Source organism: Equus quagga, chromosome 16, assembly GCF_021613505.1.
Source record: "Equus quagga isolate Etosha38 chromosome 16, UCLA_HA_Equagga_1.0, whole genome shotgun sequence".
In the NCBI taxonomy this organism is placed as follows: Eukaryota; Metazoa; Chordata; class Mammalia; order Perissodactyla; family Equidae; genus Equus; species Equus quagga.
In genome coordinates this window covers 79,996,362-80,015,128 of record NC_060282.1, presented here as the reverse complement: position 1 = coordinate 80,015,128, position 18,767 = coordinate 79,996,362, and the positions used below count along the sequence as shown (strand labels likewise).

Genomic DNA, 18,767 nt, shown 5'->3' with positions numbered 1-18,767 from the left:
CTTGGGAGGGTGAGTATACAAATTTAAATAAATGAATGAAATAAAAAAATGAAAAAAAAAAGAATAAGGAATAATCCCTCCCCAAGAGGAACTCACCGTCTCTTAGGAAAAAAACAGCTAGTAAGTAGATAATTTAAAAAGAGTGTGGACTGTGACATAATAAGCCTAGAAGTGTCAGTGCACAAAAGAGGGACCAGTCTTGGGGGATTGGGTTCAGTGTGCTTTATTTGGGAAATAAGGCTTCAGTTACAAACAAAAAGAGTTACAATGTGAAAGTTTGGACATTAGATATCTCGCGCTGGCTGCGTTTTACAAATGTAGCAGGTATACATATATGCATAAAGAGTATTACTCTGGCTGGAAAATAAAGATACTTTTAATAAATCAAATTAAATCAATCATTTGCCAAACATGCATAACTTATTCTGTTTTTGCTGCAATTTCAGGTTGATTTTTCTTTAATGTTCCTTCTGCTGAAATATATTCATCAATGTCATTGCCAGGTGAAACATTCAACAGTAATTGTAGAAAGCAAGTTATCTTGTTGAAATACGGACAATTCAAGTTAAAGTGAATAAAAGGAAAATAAAACAAAAGTCCACTGAAGAGAAAAAGAAGAACATAGGTGTAGTGCATATTAGGAGACTTGAGGATTGGTGTCAAAACTAAGAACAGAGACATGGCGATGGTTCCAAATACAAATGGCAAACGTACCTGAAAACAAAAATAAATTAGTATTAGAGAGGACTTGGAGGTTATTACAAATAATAATGTAAAACATTTTTATCTAGAAATATTTGTTTAATACTGAGGAGGTTGGTTTAAAGGATAAAAAATATTTATCAGTTTTATATAAGAGGCAGTAATTTGCTGGGAATCTTGATAGGGGTGTGAAATAGCAGAACTGAAGGCTTTCGCTTAATAATTTCCTCATTTTGCTGAGCCCCTGATCCTTTCGTCAGTCCATGCCACTTGCTCACTCAGATCTCTTGGATGAAGACATTCTGAAACATTCCATACTCTTAGCGTAAAGCATTTTTTCATTATAAGTTTTCTAACTTTTCTATCTTTAAGCAGACAATGTCAAAATTAGTATTTTCTGCACCTTAAACTAATATAGTATCTATACACAACCTAATGTATTACCTATATATAATTTCTTTTTGGCACATTTTTAGCATAAAAGGACCACCGGGTTTGGATTCACTTTCTCTATCTTCACTTTTCCCTTAAAATGGGTCTTAATGTCTGTCTGTCTTTCAAAGTAGTTTGGACAATTAAAGAACATATACATATATATGTGTGTGTGTGTGTGTGTGTGTGTGTGTATAATCATGTATGTAATTAAAGAACGTGTACACAGCATCTGCCAGCCATAAATGCTCAATTAAATATTATTGATTATTGCCTGTATTACTCTATTTTGTGTAACTCTCTTCTCTTGCCTGTTAGACTATAAAGTTGTTGATGGCATTATTAATGGCCAATTCATCTACATATCTTTAAAATGTTTAGACTAATATCTTCCACACAGTAGTCACTTAGTGCATATTTATTGAATCATTGAATGACTCAGATGCAAGATTATCACTATCTTTCACTTTTTTCAATTTTGAAATGTGTATTTCTGGTCCTCACCCTAAGAATTAGAATTCTTAAGGGTGAATTCCAGGAATCTGAATTCATGAAAGGAATCCCAAAGTTGTTCTTGTCACAGTGAAGTTCGAAGATCTCAGCCGTAGAGCGTGTTGCTCTCCTTTTAGCCTGCTAGTTCACGCCTGCACCTTTGCGCGCTGAGGTCTTCCTGAGGATGTTCTGCCACCTCCTTTTGTCTGATACAAGGGACATCATAAAAGGGGCCCCTTGATTGCTGTTAGAATATGCTTTATTGACAAAATCAGGTTTGTCTGAAACCTACCTCATTAAAAAAAAACTCATAGACCTAACAATAATGAATGGTATATAGCAAGCTGTGCTTCCCTAAGCCTATTTACAAGCTAGTGGCTAACAACTAATTTAGCTTTAAGCATTCTAGCAGCCTCTATGAAAAGGGAGGCAGGCACTTACTAAGGTCAGTTATCTGTAAACAAAACTAAGTAAACTGCCTAGAAACACAAGCATTCCTGATACAAATATTAGAAAGAATTTTCTTCAGTGGATCTACATATAGAGAAACTGTTGCATAATGTAGAAATGTATCTCTTAACAATCTCCCTGCAAGAAGTACAAGAATGAGCTGCCAGAGGTTCTTTGGTTAAACATAATATTTTGGTTAAATCCATAGTATAGGTGGATGGGGTAGAGTAGACAATCAGAAGAAAAAAAATATATTCCACGGGCTTACATGAAGCATTTCAGATAGCTAATGAAGAGAGAGATTTTAGTGGTTTGAGGAATCAACAGAATCTTAGCTCTCAGGAAACCCTCCACAGATATTCTGCCTCTGATGTAAGCTTTCGAAAGATGACCAGGTTGAAATTACACTCCTTCACAACTATCTAGAATGTAGCCCTTCTATACTGACCATCAATGGTGGAAGCTTATACCTTGATGGACATTTGAGTTGAGGAGCCTGAGGAATCCTAGGCAAGCCTAGTGCCTCTAGAAGAGAATCTGAGGATGCACCAGTAAGAGGACACTCAAATAATCATTGGTCCTGGACACTGGCAGTCTGTTCTACTGGGATCTAGTGCAAACCTTATGTACCCCACATATGGTCCCTTTTGGCTCAAATTTCACCGGTTGTATTTGCCATAATGTAAAAAGATCTTAAAGGTCTTCTCCTTTTTCTAATAAGGACCAGTCTCGCACTTTCTCTTCTGAGATTTCAAGTTGAAAATGGCCCAAGAAGCTTATGGACCAAGAAATAGAAAATTCATATTCTAGATCAAATGTTCCTAAAATGGTCTCATAATGGGCTGGAGATTTTACGTCTAGATATAATAACAAGGTATTAAGAGTAGAAAATGCTCTTTAGAAAGATAAAGGGGATATTTTCTTTTGGTGGTTCAAATTACCTTATAAGGTCTGGGTAGGTCGGGCTCCTGGAATCTCAGTTTAAGTAAACCCGTCATCATTAGCCCAAGTTGGAGCCAGTCTATGAATCCCACATAGTTTACTAAAAGGACTAAGTCTGAGGGAATAATTATAAAGGAGGCAAGAATGGTCATCTGAAGCACAGCGACCAATGGACAGGAGTGGACGTTAAGAGTTGAGAGGATCAATGGTAGCTGACCCTCCTGACTTGCAACGTACAGTACCCTTGATGATGAAAATATAGTACAATTAAGGGAGCTAAATATTGAGGAAGAAACACCAATGGAAATAGCCCATTGCATAGAAGGGATTACTTTATCCATCCAGGTGACAGCAACAGCATCTGTAAAAAAAAAAAAAAAAATTAGAAAAGCCACTAATGGTATAACTAATGTAAAATTTATACTCCATTGAACTTTTTAATTAATTAATTTAAAAAATTTTAAATTATAGTTGTAGCAAAGACAAAGGCTGGTAACGAGGTTTTTGCAGCTGCGCCTTATCAAAATGAGGAAACTTTCTTACACCCCTGTATTTTTCGAGAGTGTTTTTTAAAATTATGAATGAGTGTTGGATTTTGTCAAATGCTTTTTATGAGTCTTTTAGCATTATAATGTGATTTTTGTCCTTTATTATATTAATATAGTAAAACATTAATTGATTCTTGGATGTTGAGCCAATTGCAAATTCAATATGTTTCCTTAATTTGGATCTGTTTAGATATTCTGTTTCTTCTGGAGGCAGTTTTGTTAACCCGAGAGAAAAAAAGCTATCTTACTTGATGGCACAAAGATACTGTCTCTTTCTCCATGGCCCCTATCCCCCTCTTCCTTAACCTCAGCTATCTTGAGGAGAAAAATGGTTAGGGATGTGACTGAGGTCTCCCTGCCCTGAAGCCTATACCCACCTGAGTATGCTGGGAAACTTTGTGGAGGCTCGTTAGATACAACTTCCCAAGTCATCAACAAACACAGTCCTGTCGGGTGAGGGCTAGAGTCAGCTAACGGGGTTTAGGTAGAATTCACAGTGGGGAAAGGAAGTCTCTATCCACAGAAGTTCCATGGTGGATAAAGCCCTTGGGGTCTTTCAATGTACTATATTTTTGTGGTTTCTACTGTTGAACGTACTATTAGTATTGATGTTTTACACGCTTGTACTACAAGTGATCAAAAAGTCCAGAGACGATTCTCCTGTTCAGGGAGAGATGCATGTAGAGTTCTAGTGGGACGTGTAAGTTCCTCCCCAAACCATCTCGTTCTCCCTCCTACGAAATAATGTAGGATCTCAGTAGAAGAAAGATCACAAACTTGCCGAAGGACTTAAAGGCAACAGGGGTAGCAAACGTTGCAATTTCTCAATACAACTGTTACTGTAGGGCCAGTGACAAAAGCTGCTGGGAGCTGGAGGTTTATGGGGATTATTGCCAACTGGATTCAATTGTTGGTCCTATAGCCCTAGTTGTTCCACACATTGTGACTATAACTAGAATCATTGTATAGTTTAATGCCACTTGGTAAACTGTCTTGGATACCGCTAACACTTTTCTATCCCACTGGCACCTGAAGACCAAGACTCATTCACATTCATGTGGCAAGGCCTTTGATAAACTTTCCAGTATTCCCTTAGGGATTCTGAAGCTCCCCTGCTATTTGCCTCCTGTTGGTGGTCAGGATTTTACAAGAGTGTCTCTGCCCTCTGATACTCTGTATAGTTCATGTCCTGTTGGTTGGCACGTCAGAAGCCTCATTGTCAACAGACCTGAGTTGGTAATATCACACCTCCACTAATAGGCTGATGAATCTCAACAAGACTCAGGGCACTGTTTGCCAAGTAAAGTTTCTTGGGAATATGTAGGTGGATTCAAGACACTCAATCCCTCTGGCAGTCAAGAAAAAATCTACCATCTCTGATTGCCTACTACTAAAAGGGGACCTGGCATCTTATGGATTCTTTGTGTATTGTAGATAGTATGTGTCTCACTTGGGCATTCTGCTTAGTCTTCTGTATCCACTAACTCACAGATCACTGTCCTTTGAGTGGAGAACAAATCAACAGGGTATATTGGAAGCCGTCCAGCAAGCTGGGGCACACTGCCTACCTTTGGGGATCCACAACCATAATTACTCCTTTGACCTAGAAGTCTCTGGGATTGATGATGGTTTTTTTTTTTTTTTTTTTTTTTGTATTGTAACCTCTGGCGACCCTTTGAAAAACAATGATTAGTTTGCTACTGAATGTTGTCAAACTGAACACCTGATTCCTGGAGGCCTTGTGACTCACTGGCCTAGTATTCTCATTTTGAGGTGAATGAACTCAGACTCAACTATTAACAAATGTGAACAGCCCAACTCTCTCTTTTCAAATGGAAATGGAATATTCAAGAATGTAGCTGGTTTGGCCCAGTGGCATCTTGGCTTTGCATGAAAAAGTGTCAGCTACATACTTATTTGCCAACTGAAGCATAAGTGCTGGTTCAATGGGGGCTCTCTATTCACAAGAGTTCCCTCAGATGTCTGGACATGGTCCACTGATGGTCTGACTAAACTGAAACCCTATAGTGTCCACTAGGTTGTTACAGCTGTTCAGTCTAAGCACCAGCTATGCAGAACTGAACACAGACGAGAATATTCTACTCAGTGGACATGAGTCACCAACCAGCAAATGGTTTAATCAGCAGCCACGATATTTTTCCATAGCATGGCCCCAAAGAAGGGTGTCTTTAATCTTCCAGTCTATATTTTACAAATGACAGACCAAACATCCAGGCTATTGACAACAACCCATCAGTAGAATTATAGCAAGGTTCATCAAGAGAATTGGCCAGGGCTATGAGAATAACCTTAAGTTCTGTCTACAGAGCCCCTTCACTGATAAGAATCAATGAAATCAAGCTGTTGATTGATATAGCACTATCCAGATCATCATGATTGATACCTGAATCCATCGTCTTACCAGACATGGCAACATAATTACCATCATATAGTGGACATAAAAAAAAAAAAAGACTGTATTTTTGAGATAGAGGCTAACACCAAATGCCACACTATGACTTCTGCCAAAATTTGACCATTTGTCTCACTGTGAGGAAGGCTACTTGCTCAGGATGTTACCCCTGCTCACTCCTGGCAGATTGACTGTATTGTGCTTTTGACCCTCTCTTGGGAGTGACATCTCATAGCCGTTGGCAAATTTTTCAGGTTACAGTGTTACTGTTCCAGTTCAATTAGCTCATCTGGCCACATCACTGTGGCCCCTGAAGCTGATCTGTGTTATGCGTTTGACCATTCAAAATCTAACAACTGTGCACGTTTTTATCATGACAACTACTCAACAAAGTGCTGAAGGCAAGGATATTCAATGGATTCTCCGTATTTCCTACCATTTGAAGACATCTGATATTGTTTAGTATTTTGTTGGCTTCCTCAAAAATCAACACAGAAATATTTCTGACTCGACCTCCTTTAAGTTTTCTGGTCCACACACCTTAGTCAAGTAGTTTGGTCACTGAATATAACCATCCCTAGAAAATGATCATTCACTTTTGGCTGCTTCCTGGGCAATGATCAGGAAGAGTGGGATAAGGAGTTATATAGACCTGTTCCGAAAACTCAGGAATCTTTTCTGATTGTTACTGGTTATCATGCTTCTTCCTTTCTTCACACAGAAACCCCAAGCCCGCCTGGTCAGTGTAGCTTTTGGATGGCAGCTTGGACAAGGGAGATTCAAAATTAATTCTAGTTCTTGCACTTGGATTCTCTTGTTGGACTGACATGTTTTAGATTGTAAGAATAAGGACCCCTTGGTTGAGTACACTGTTTGCTGAGTCCTCATACAGTGGTCATTGTGGGTTCCCAGGAGAGAACATCTTAGACTCTGGAAAATACGAGGATAGGAGGACAGTAATAATCTTTTATCTTTCAGAGCCATTCCCAGGACCTTCTTCTTGAAGGAATACTTACTGCTCATTATAAGAGATTTGAATTCCCTAAGCCTGAGATTCCTCTACTGTCATGTGCAAGTATCCCCTGGCCTTCTTTCCTTCATCTTAGGGGCATTGAGGTTTGGGGAACCAGAATAAAAATGATATTTTAGCACTGCCACTGCTATGAATAATAAATTTTCTTTGTCTCCATTGCCAGCATCCCTGAAACTATGCCAGCCTAACTTATAAGTTTACAGTTAGGGTTAAATCTCAGACTCTTCATGGTTCTTAAGAGTCTTGTGATTCCTTCTTTGGTCCATGGTTTATTTAGAAGCATGTTGTTTAATTTTCAAATAAGTGGGACTTCCCAAATTATATTCTGTTGTTGATTTCTATTGTGATTCCATTGTGGTTAGAGAAATTTTGTGTTTTTTTGGTGAGAAAGATTGGCCCTGCACTAACATTGATTGCCAATCTCCTCTTTTTTTTATTTTTTTGCTTGAGGAAGACTTGCCCTGAGCTAACATCTGTGCCAATCTTCCACTATTTTGTATGTGGGTTGACACCACAGCATAGCTTGATGAGTGGTGTAGGTCCGTGCCCAGGATCTGAACCCATGAGCCTGGGCCACCAAAGTGGAATGCGCCGAACTTAACCACTATGCCACAAGGCCAGCCCTGAAAAATATTTTGAATGATATAAATCTTAAATTTTTTGAGACTTGTCTTATATCCTACTATTTTGTCTATCCTAGAGAATGTTCCATATGTGCTTGAAATAAATGTGTATTTTCCTTCTGTTTGGTGGTATGTTCTATAAATGTTGATTAGATCAATATGATTGATAGTGCTATTCAGAACTTCTATATTCTTACTGATTTTCTATCTAGTTATTGAGTGATGGACTGACATCTTTAACTATAATTATTGAATTGCCTATTTCTCATTTCAGTTATCTTAGTTTGGCTTCATGTCTTTTCTGGCTGTGTTATTAGGTGTGTATATATTTGTAATAGTTACATTTTCTTCATACATTGACCCTTTTATCATTATGAAAAGCCTTTCTTTGTCTCTAGTCATTTTTTTGTCTTAGAGTTATTTCGTCTTGTTAATATCACTGTTCTAGCTTTCTTACAATTAATGTTTGCTTGTATATCTTTTTCCATTCTTTTACTTTAAACTTAATTATGGTTTTGAATCTAAAGTGTGTCTCATTTAGATAGCATATAATTCGATTGATGATTTTATCTAGCCTGACAATCTGTATTGTTGTATTTACATCTGTCCTTTGCTATTTTTAATGTCATATCTTCTTTGTTCCTCTATTCTTCCTTGACTGCCTTCTTTAGACATTTTTAACAAGTCATTTTAATTCCTCTGTTGTTTTTTTAATCTGTATTTTTTGAGTTATTGTCTTAGTGATTGTTCTAATAATTACAATATGCACCTTTCAATTCATCAAAATCAATTTCAAGCTATTTTTTCCTTAATTCTAGTACAATATAGCAACTTTGTTCCAATATAGCTCGTTTTCCCCTCTCTTTTGTGTCATTATTGTCGTATATACTACATCTGTATATTTTATAAAGCCTACACTTCAGTTTCAGAATTACTGCCTTAAATAATGTTAAGTATTTTTTTTTAAATTTAACAGAAAAAGAAATGTGTATGCACACATACAGAGTCTTTTATATCTACGCACATATTTACTGTTTCTGGCACTCTTTCTTCCTCTTGATTCAGGTTACTTTCTTTCAGCCTAAAGAATTCCCCTTAATATTTTTTACAGAGCGTGTCTGCTAGCAACGAGTTCTCTGTTTTTGTTTATCTGGTAGTGTGTTTTTTTGCCTTCGTTTCTGAAGGATAGTTTCACTGGATATCAAATTCTTGTTTGACAAGTTTTTTTTCCTTTCAGCACTTTCTGTTATTCCACTGCTTTTTGGGCTCCATCTTTTTTCATAAGTCAATTGTTAATTATATTGCCTGTTCCCTATACGTAGTGAGTGTTTTTTCTCTTACTGCTTTCTCTTTCTCTTTTCTTTGGCTTTCACAGTTTGGCTTTGCTATGCCTAGATTTCATTCTCTTTGTGTTTATTGTGGGGTCATAGAGTTTTTTGGATCTGTTTATTAATGTTTTCCAACAATTTTTGGAGTTTTCAAGCCATTATTTCTTCATGTATTTTTTGAGGGCTTTGGGGTGTTTTTTTTTTTTAAGTTGCCTGCACTTCAACTGAAAAATGTTGTCTCCCTCATGATGTGAAGCTACTGATATATCCGCTCAGATTTTGATTCTTAGTTTTAATTTTTCGTTTGTATCCCTAGGGGTTGCTACCATGGCCGTGCAGCTTAGTGGTTAGTCAATTATTTGAACAGAAGTTTTGTCAAAACACCTCAGGTCCATAACGCTTCTATCCTCTCGCAATTGATGTGTGTGTGTGTGTGTTGAGAAGCACATTCAAATTTCAGCCAGTTTTCAAGTCATCTTGGTTTTTACTTACTGCCTGACTCTCCTAGTCTTCTCTGCAATTGTGTGCTGTTCCCCAGTCAGCCAGGGATGTGAAGAGTTGATCTAGCTCCTCTCTAATACTCTAATTTCAAGGGCATCCTCATTGAAAATGGGCTGGTTTGATGATAGCTCCAAAGTGGACTGCAAACTCAAGCTAGCAAAGATGTGGGCTTCCTCTGTCTGTTTCTTACTGAATTTACTGTATTACACAGACAGTTCTGTGGAGTTTTCACTCTTTGCCTCTGATTGAGTCTACTAATATAAGCATGTCTTATCTAAAATTTTTATGAATGTGGCTGTTTGCTATTTTTCTCCTCTGTCAAGTCTGTGAAGTCACGGGTCTTATTTCCTCACCTCAAAGGGCTAATTTAGGTGAAAAATGTTGCTCCCTTTTGGATATTTAGGACTACTGCAGAGCATTTTTGTCTCTTGCATTTCAGTACTATCAGTCCCATAACTTGATTGTAAATTCTCTAAAGTGATTTTTCTTACTCTTATTTAGTTATCCTATGCAAATGAAGGGTAACAATTTTTCTCCCCATTTTACTGACATGACACTTGAAACTAAGAGTCTTGAATCTTTACCGAATGCACAAAGCTGCCAAATCTGAAAGGCAATATTTGCAATTAGGTGACTTCATTCCAAATACATGGCTGTTTTCATCAGGCCATGCACTTTTCATAGCAGAATATTTGTGTGCTTTAGGAGTTCCAGAGTGCCTTCATGCATATTTTCACATTTGATTATCATTGCTAATGTGTGAGACGAGTGAATAATATGTTCTTATCTCATTTTAGAGTTGAGATAACCAAGGAGTAGCAAGCTTGGATGTGGTATAAAACCTTATTTTCTTTTTATTCTTTTTCTTTATAATGAGAGCCTATTACTGATTTTCTTTACCTTTAAGGCCCAGTGACAACTAGAAATGTAGAATTTAAAACATATATACTTTATTTATTTATTTGTCTAGATTTGCTAAGTTCAATTGAGAATTGAGGATTTTCCAATTTGCCTATTTTTAGGGGAAAAACGCGGTCTCTTTACCTATAAGTAGAATTAATTTTGAAAATCTGAATAAATTTTTTTTTTGAGGAGGATTAGCCCTGAGCTAACATCTGCCACCAATCCTCCTCTTTTTTTGCCAAGGAAGACTGGCCCTGAGCTAACATCTTCCTCTACTTTATATGTGGGACGCCCATCACAGCATGGCTTGAGTGGTGTGTAGGTCCTCACCTGGGATCCGAACCAGCGATCCCTGGGCTGCTGAAGTGGAGCATGCGAACTTAACCACTGCGCCACCAGGCCAGACCCTGAATAATTTTTATGGTATATTAAAATTGTATACTTATAGAAATATATTGCAGAAGGATTTATACATCCAGTAATAGGAAAAGATAAGCACTCCAGCCCTATATCTCCTATAGATTTGGGGGATATGCCTAGAGACAAGGTGTATGCCATATATTTATGGGGGCAGATATTAACCCAAAGTACTCACGATGTCCTTAAGTAGTACATCCTAAGGGTTAGATAAATATTCTCGTATTTTTGATTCTATTTTATTCAATTTAAAATATCATGTTCTGCCTTTTTTCCTTTTCCAGTTCTTGGTGCTTTCCATATTTCTACTGCTAGACTTTAATATATGCTCAAAATTAAAGATTGCTTGACCTTTCAAACTTCTAACTTTAAACAAATAAATAAATAATCTAGACATGAACCAATTTAGCATAATCTCTTAAGGTATGAGAAATATCCACCTTATATTAGAGACCCCCTTTCTCCACAAGAATGGGACAGAGAGTGTCTTCCCTCTGGTTCTGGGTAGCCGTACCTGAGGACATGATTTCCTTTGGAGTCAAGACTGCTAGGTAGGAAATGTTAATCAATAAGTAGATCAGAGCCACCAGGGTGAGTGCAGTAATCACACATTTGGGGATATTCTCACCAGGGTTTTTCAGCTCTCCTGCCAAAAAACACCACAAAAAAACCATAACATAAAAAATGACTAAGTATATAACATTTGAAAGTGGTTTCAATATAATATATAATAAGAAAAGGAAATGACTCTGCAGACAGAAAGAGCTCATTTTTGTTGAATGTTATTACCACATGCTGGGTGAATTACTGATTCTATTAGCAACAGATTTGCATTAAATTCTGGAGTTTCGATGTTGTATCTCTGAGATACGCAACACAAGCCTCTTGGATGAGACGAGAACAGCTCAGAAACCCTGAACCACAGGCCAGGAGAACTGGAGGGAGCCTGCCCCTGTCTCGTGGCCAACATTGTAGAATTGTAATTACGTGTTAGCGAAGGATCAGAACAACTGGCCTGTTAACCTGGCCACAGTATTCTATGACGTTAGCGTAGAGTCCCTGCTGCCTTCACTCTTTGGGTTAAGTCTCTAGATTAGATAAAACCTGGATTAAATTTGAGTGTGTATTACCAACCCCAAAGCTGACACAGGTGTTTAACTATTTGGAAAATACAAAGTTAGATTATTATCTCACACTATACGACTCCCTCAAAATAATTCATGTGTATTAAAGAGTAAAATGTAAAAAGTAAGACCATAAAGATTTAGAGAAAGAAGCATACTTGTATATTTATCTAAATCTTGCAATGGGGAAAGACTTTTCAAGTAAGAAAATTGATAGTTTGATACTACAGGTATTAAAATTATAGTCTTAAAAATCTTCTGAACAAAGCAAACTGGGAAAAATATTTGCCTGTATTCTTACAAGAAAGAACTATAAATGGTCATAAGCAATTGCAAAACTTGTTTTTCCCATTAGTAATCAAAGAAAAAGTGAGTTATAACACTGAGGTTTGATTTCCACAAGTCTAATGACAAAAGAATGATAAAAGTATAATAATGCCAAGTGTAGTCATTTTAATTCACACTATTAGATATATTTGTAGAGCCTTTCTGGAAGGCAATTTCTCAACACATTTCTAAATATTTATATGCTGCACTTAGTAATTTTATTTCAAGATTTTTTTCTAATAAAGCAATGAGAAATCCACAAAGATTTAACAGAAGGATGCTGATTGCAACAATAAGTATAAAACTTAAAAGTGAAAAACTAGAGACCACTCTGGATCTAACAATGGGAAAATGTTTAAGTAACAGTCAAGTTTCATATGATACAATACTGTGTGCTCATTAAAAACCATTCAGATTCAATAATATTTGTGAATTCTCACTCTGCACTTTAAGTAAAATAAAGTTATTAGAGTGTATGTGCCGTGTGATCCCCACATGTATGAACATGCAAATAATCTTTATTTTAATTTATGTTTTCTGTATTTAAAATTTTCTCTGATAAGATTCAGTTATAATTAGGAAAAATAGACTATTAAAATGTTTGCTCAATAAAAAAAAGTGGAATTACTATGGAATCTTTAAGCTGCACCATTTTTGTATTCACTTGTTTTAATTGTGAACGTCTAGAAAATATTTCACTTTCCAAAGTTGGAAAGCCACATTTGTATAGGGTTTACTGTGTTTCCACCTATCCGATAAACTAAGACAGAAACACATCATCTCAAAACAATGTAGTACTTTTTTTCTTAGAATTAAGATGCTTGAATGTTATGTGTTTATAGCCTAGTGGTGGTTTTTATAATTTACAAATTAATTTTACCTGCTATCCGAACAAGGACTCCCCAGCCTGAATATGCATATAATCCTTGTAAGAAGGCTTCTGCAATCTGCGAGGCATCTGGAACTTCAGCATCGAACGCTTTCTCAAATCTAGCTAGGTTCTCCTTTCTACCCCTCACCAACAGCACGATTCCAGTTAGAGAGATGAAGCAGAGCACTGCCATCTTCACAATGGTACTGAGAGTCTGAAACCAGGTCACTTCTTTTACTCCTCGAGCATTCAGAATTCCCAAACACCATACAATGGCCAACGCTAAACATTTCTTTGGCATCTCAGGAACAGAACATCCAGGATAGAAAGGGTGTATGATATAGCCTGCTAGTAGCAAGCTCCGTGCAGCAGTTCCTGCCGGGGAAGCAAATAGATTGACCCAGATATAGGAGAAAGAAATAAGGGGTCCAAGAGATCTCTTGAGGAAATAATACTGTGCTCCACTTCTAGGGAAAGTGGTCCCCAGTTCTGCATGACTCAGAGCAGCCACCATAGACACGACAGCACAGGCAGCCCAAATACTTAGGGAGACCCCCACATTGAGCGAGGAGTATTTTAATACCCCTTTAGGAGCCAGAAATATACCTGCACCTATTATGATACTGAATAAAATAATTGTTCCATGGAAATATCCTATCACCCTTTGAAGCTGAAAATTTCCCCTCGTCTTCATTTTCTTAAATCTGAAACTTAGTTTTAAAAGCTGACGATAATTCACACCTATTTACTCTGTTAAAAGTACTACTTCTGAAAGGCTGCAGCTGGTCTTCTTAGAGGTAACTAAACGTTCTGCTTTCCTCCTCTCTTACTCAAATGTATTTTGTTCCAGCACTCAACATCATAAAAAAAAATTAACCTGTGAGTTAATTGAACTAAAGTTTCTGAGATCTTCATATTAGAGTTAAAATGTTTTACATGTTAAGCATTTAAAAAGTGATGAACAATTAATCGTTAGACACAGCTCATTGGGAAGGACAGATAAAAAATTGCAAGTCAGGTTTTTTCTAAGGATATGTAATCTCATTGATTTTGACCCTTAAACAAGTAATTCTTTAAGTTTGTACCCTAAGGAAGTTTGTATAGAATGACAAAAGGTGCAAGGTTTTAACCACCTGTGTGCCATTTCTGAGCAGATCTTGGTTTGAATCACACACACCTCTGCCACCTACTGGCAGATCTGTCACTTAACTTACTGATTTTCAATTTTATTCTTTTAAAAATAGTACTGATAATCCCCGTCTTATTCCCTATCTTATTTTTTCTTCAATAGGATTAAATGAGGTCATTTATCTATAAAGCAAATACTAATGAAAAGCTCTCAGTAGTGTGCCTCATGTATATTAGGGATCCATAAATGTCAGTTTCATAGTCTTGTTATTTTAATTCTCACTATCCGCATTATACACAGAGTGCTTCAGCTTCTCAAAGGTGCTTTAAAGACATTTTGTAGTTAGTTGCAAACCAGACTTACTTTTCGACAAGCAGATCCCTTGGTATACATATTTAAGGTTTTACATTTCCCCTGTCAACATTCTTATAGGGGCATAATTCATCTTTTCAATATAATTTGTTTTTCTATATTTTCAGCTACTTAATGATGAGGTCACACTCTTTTGAGCTTCTGCTGTTTGCCAGAGACCATGCTAATCAACGCGTGTACAGGATCACGAAGACATGATCTGCGTCTTGTTCATCATTGTAACCCTGCTGTCTGGTCCAGCTCAGGGTACAAGGTATGTCTCAGGAAATCTGTTGAATGAATGAGTCTTATCCTCCAGAAGCTCCTATCTAGAGAAGATGTATATAAACAAAGATTTTTTATGTACTACCTGTGATATTCAACAGAATAATAATTGTAATGATAGCTGACATTTACATGGCACCTATTATGTGCTGGGAACTGTGTTTAAGACTTACATTAACTCATTAAATCAAATCAGCCATGTGGCGATATAGTACAGATAGATGAAGATATTAAGGGATAAGAAATTAAATAATATGCCAAAGTTACCCAGCTATTTACTTAAATTAATTAATTAAATAATAAATTAATTGAAGTTGAATTTTATATATTTTTGGGGCTGACCCAGTGGCACAGCGGTTAAGTTTGCACATTCTGCTTCTGCAGCCCGGGTTCGCCAGTTTGGATCCTGGGTGTGGACGTGGCATTACTTGGCAAGCCATGCTGTGGTAGGCATCCCACATATAAAGTAGAGGAAGACAGGCATGGATATTAGTTCAGGGCCAGTCTTCCTCAGCAAAAAGAGGAGGCTTGGCAGCAGTTAGCTCAGGTCTAATCTTCCTCAAAAAAAAAGAAAAATTGTATATATTTTTATTTGTTTTTTCCAAACATTGGCACCTGAGCTAACATCTGTTGCCAATCTTTTTTTTTTTTCTTCTTCTCCCCAAAGTCCCCCAGTACATAGCTGTATTCTAGTTATAGGTCCTTCTGGCTCTGCTATGTAGGATGCCACCTCAGTACGGCTTGATGAGCTGTGCTCGGTCTGCGCCCAGGATCCAAACTGGCGAAACCCTGGGCCACTGAAGTGGAACACGCAAACTTAACCACTCGGCCACAGGGCTGGCCCTGTATACATTTTTACATACATGTTCATATATATTCATGATGTTAGTTATAAATAAATAAATCTGTAAAGCCACAAAAAGCCAAGAACCAATTCCGTGACAACATAAACCGTGAAAGTTGGTCTTTTTCTTGGTGACTTCTCCATAGGTCCTATATTATGCAATCTCAGCGGGGCCTCCCCTGTGCAGGGACTGGATTAGGGGTGACGGAGTACTGAAGTCTGACTCATGGCCACGAGTGCAGAGTTAGCCTCGCTCTTCTCTCACCAGTGGCCAAATTACAATGGTCTGTCATTGCATCTTATTTCAACCAAGCCAGTAGACTTTAATTCAAGTCTGGGCTGTAAGAAGAGTATTCTGAAGATCTCTAGGCATATTACTGCAGTTACAAGAAAAACTCCTTGGGAATAGTCTATAGTTCTTTTTCTGGCGTAAAAACACATATAGACCAATGGAACAGGACAGAGCGCCCAGAAATAAACCCGTGCATATATCGTCAACTAATATTTGACAAAGGAGCCGAGAATACTCAGTGGGAAAAAATAGTCTTTTCAATAAATGGTGTTGGGAAAACTGTATATTCACAAGCAAAAGAAAGGCGTTAGACCCCTATCTTACACCATTCACAAAAAGTAACTCAAAATGGATCAAAGACTTAAATAGAAGATCTGATACTGTAAAATTCCTACAAGAAAATATAGGAGAGAAACTCCTTGACGTTGGTCTCACCAATGATTTTTTGGATATCACACCAAAAGAGCAAGCAACAAAAGCAAAAAATAAGCAAGTGGGACTACGTCGAACTAAAAAGCTTCTGTACAGCAAAAGAAGCAGTCACAAAATGAAAATGCAACCTATGGGATGGGAGAAAATATTTGCTAACCATCTATCTGATAAGGGATTAATATGCAGAATATATAAGGAACTCATATAACTCAAGAGCAAAAAACCAAACAATTCAATTAAAAAATGGTCAGAGGGCTTGAATAGACATTTTCCCAGGCAACACATACAAATGGCCAACAGGTAGGCAAAAAAGATGCTCGCTGCTTTTTGTAGCTGTTTGCTCGACAGTCTCCCTTTGTCTCTATATTTTTAATTCCTAAGATAGCAATTTGTATACATAGACACAGAAAGCAAAATGGTGGTCGCCAGTGTCTGGGGAAAGAAGGAAATAGGGAGTTAGTGTTTGATGAGTACGGAGTCTTAGTTTGGGAAAATGCAAACGTTCTGGAGATGGATGATGGTGATAGTTGCCAGACAATGTGAATATACTTAATGCCGAGTGTACAGAAATGTACACTTAAAAATAGTTAAAAGAGTACATTTTATGTCATATAAGTTTAACCACAATAAAAAGATGAAGCAGCCCCCAAAACCCAAAAGATAGCAATTTGTAATTGCTGTTTATGTTTGATTATGCTTCTGAATAACTTATAGAAACTCCTTGATTGCAGTAGATGTTGTGTTAGATATATGAAAATAAAATAATAAACTAGATTTTGGGAGTATTTGACATTTTGGAATCATACGAGCTCTATTCTGGCTGACTGTGTAACCTTAAAAATTTCCCTTTGTTTTCTCTGCATCAATTTCCTTCATTTCTAACTTAACGGAATGGGACTGAATCTATATCTCTGAACCAAAACACTCATTGCTCAAACAACTGTATGTCAGGAATAGGTGAAGCCATGGCGTAAATGTTATTCATCTTCCTGAGGTGTCAATTTCAGTAAAAGTACTTTTGGAAAATTTTTGAAGCAATTATTTAAGCACTCAAAATTTATTTTGAAGGATTTACTTTAAACATGCATATATTATGGAATTAACATTCTTTTTTTAGGATAAAAAAACTAATCATCAAAGATGTAGACACTCCACTGACATGGGGGGCATCCCCACTCCCACCATTCAAAATTGGGTTCAGCTGTGAAGACTATGCACTAAGAGGGTATGGAAGGGCTGTTATTCTCATAATGAGACTTCTTCTGGGGGACAGGGCAGGGTCCTGAGCAGGTGCAAGAACACGGCAGGCAGGAATTACCAGCTTGGGGTTCTTTGGTGGTTAGGGGGCGGGGCTGCGATGAGAGTTCCCATTTGAATGAGATGCAGCTTGTGTGATTGTAAGTTCCTGTTGTTGCCGATGGAGGGAGCACCAGCCTTTCTTATCAGCTTGCCCAGATGTTGAGCAGAAAGAGAAAGGGAGTCAAAACTGTCAACCGTCAAACATCAAATGAACATTAAAATGGATTTTTCAACTTTGCATTGTTAGAGTGCTTCTTTGAGCTGTATCTCCAGAACACTGCCTCCAAGTTTTGGTATGTTAAACCAAGGTCCTCTCTGCCCTTCACTCAGTCATTCTATGAATATTTATAAAAGCACTCAAATGTACATTGTTTTAGGTCCTCTAGATACATCAGTGAACAAACTAGACAAAGATCCTCAACACGGTGGCCCTTAAATTCTTTTGGCATTGTTTAAAATCCATAGCTTGAGGGTGGGGAAGCTGGTCAGGAAATTTTTATCCTCATTCAGAATCAGTTTACGTAGAAAGAATGTCCACCGTTCTACAGAGTGGCCTTGCCTGTGATCTTTGTGCCGGTGCCTTTGTCCTATCTGTGAGAAAGAAGATGGCACAGTTGGTGACACAAAAGATAAAGTAAATTCTTTTATTATTGTCGTTCCATAATTCAGATGAGGAATTTATACTGAATTTTAGGAGAGCACGTGTTTTGAGTAAAGTAAAGCCCTTACTTTAGTCTACGTTACTCCTTACAGTACGGAATGGTAGAAATAGAACAGATTTTAGAATTGGACAGAACCTGCCCTTCTCCTTTCTCTAACCGATCTTGTCTTCACAACAAAAGTTGCACATGGAAGCACCTATGGTGGAAATGGGGGTAGGGATGAAGTGTGGTCCCTTTTTCTATTTTCTCTGAATTGTTGATACCAAAGCCAGATATGGTGATGAAAAAAAAAATTAGAGAGAGTAGAGGAGCCAGGACAAGGATACGTGTGGATTGGAAGGAGAACCAGGAGGCATCCTATCCACTT

At 37.4% G+C, this 18,767-nt stretch overlaps 1 protein-coding gene across 1 annotated transcript; it reads right to left on the bottom strand.

Annotated features, from left to right (window-relative positions):
- Nucleotides 1-207: 207 nt before the first annotated feature.
- LOC124228104 (solute carrier family 7 member 13-like) lies at nucleotides 208-13,912 on the bottom strand. The gene is made up of 4 exons (XM_046642383.1): nucleotides 13,116-13,912; nucleotides 11,299-11,430; nucleotides 3,018-3,379; nucleotides 208-714 (listed from the first exon to the last, which is right to left on the bottom strand). Exons 1-4 carry the CDS (start codon nucleotides 13,798-13,800, stop codon nucleotides 421-423), a joined length of 1,473 nt encoding a protein of 490 aa, XP_046498339.1. The 5' UTR covers nucleotides 13,801-13,912; the 3' UTR covers nucleotides 208-420.
- Between the last annotated feature and the right edge of the window lie 4,855 nt (nucleotides 13,913-18,767).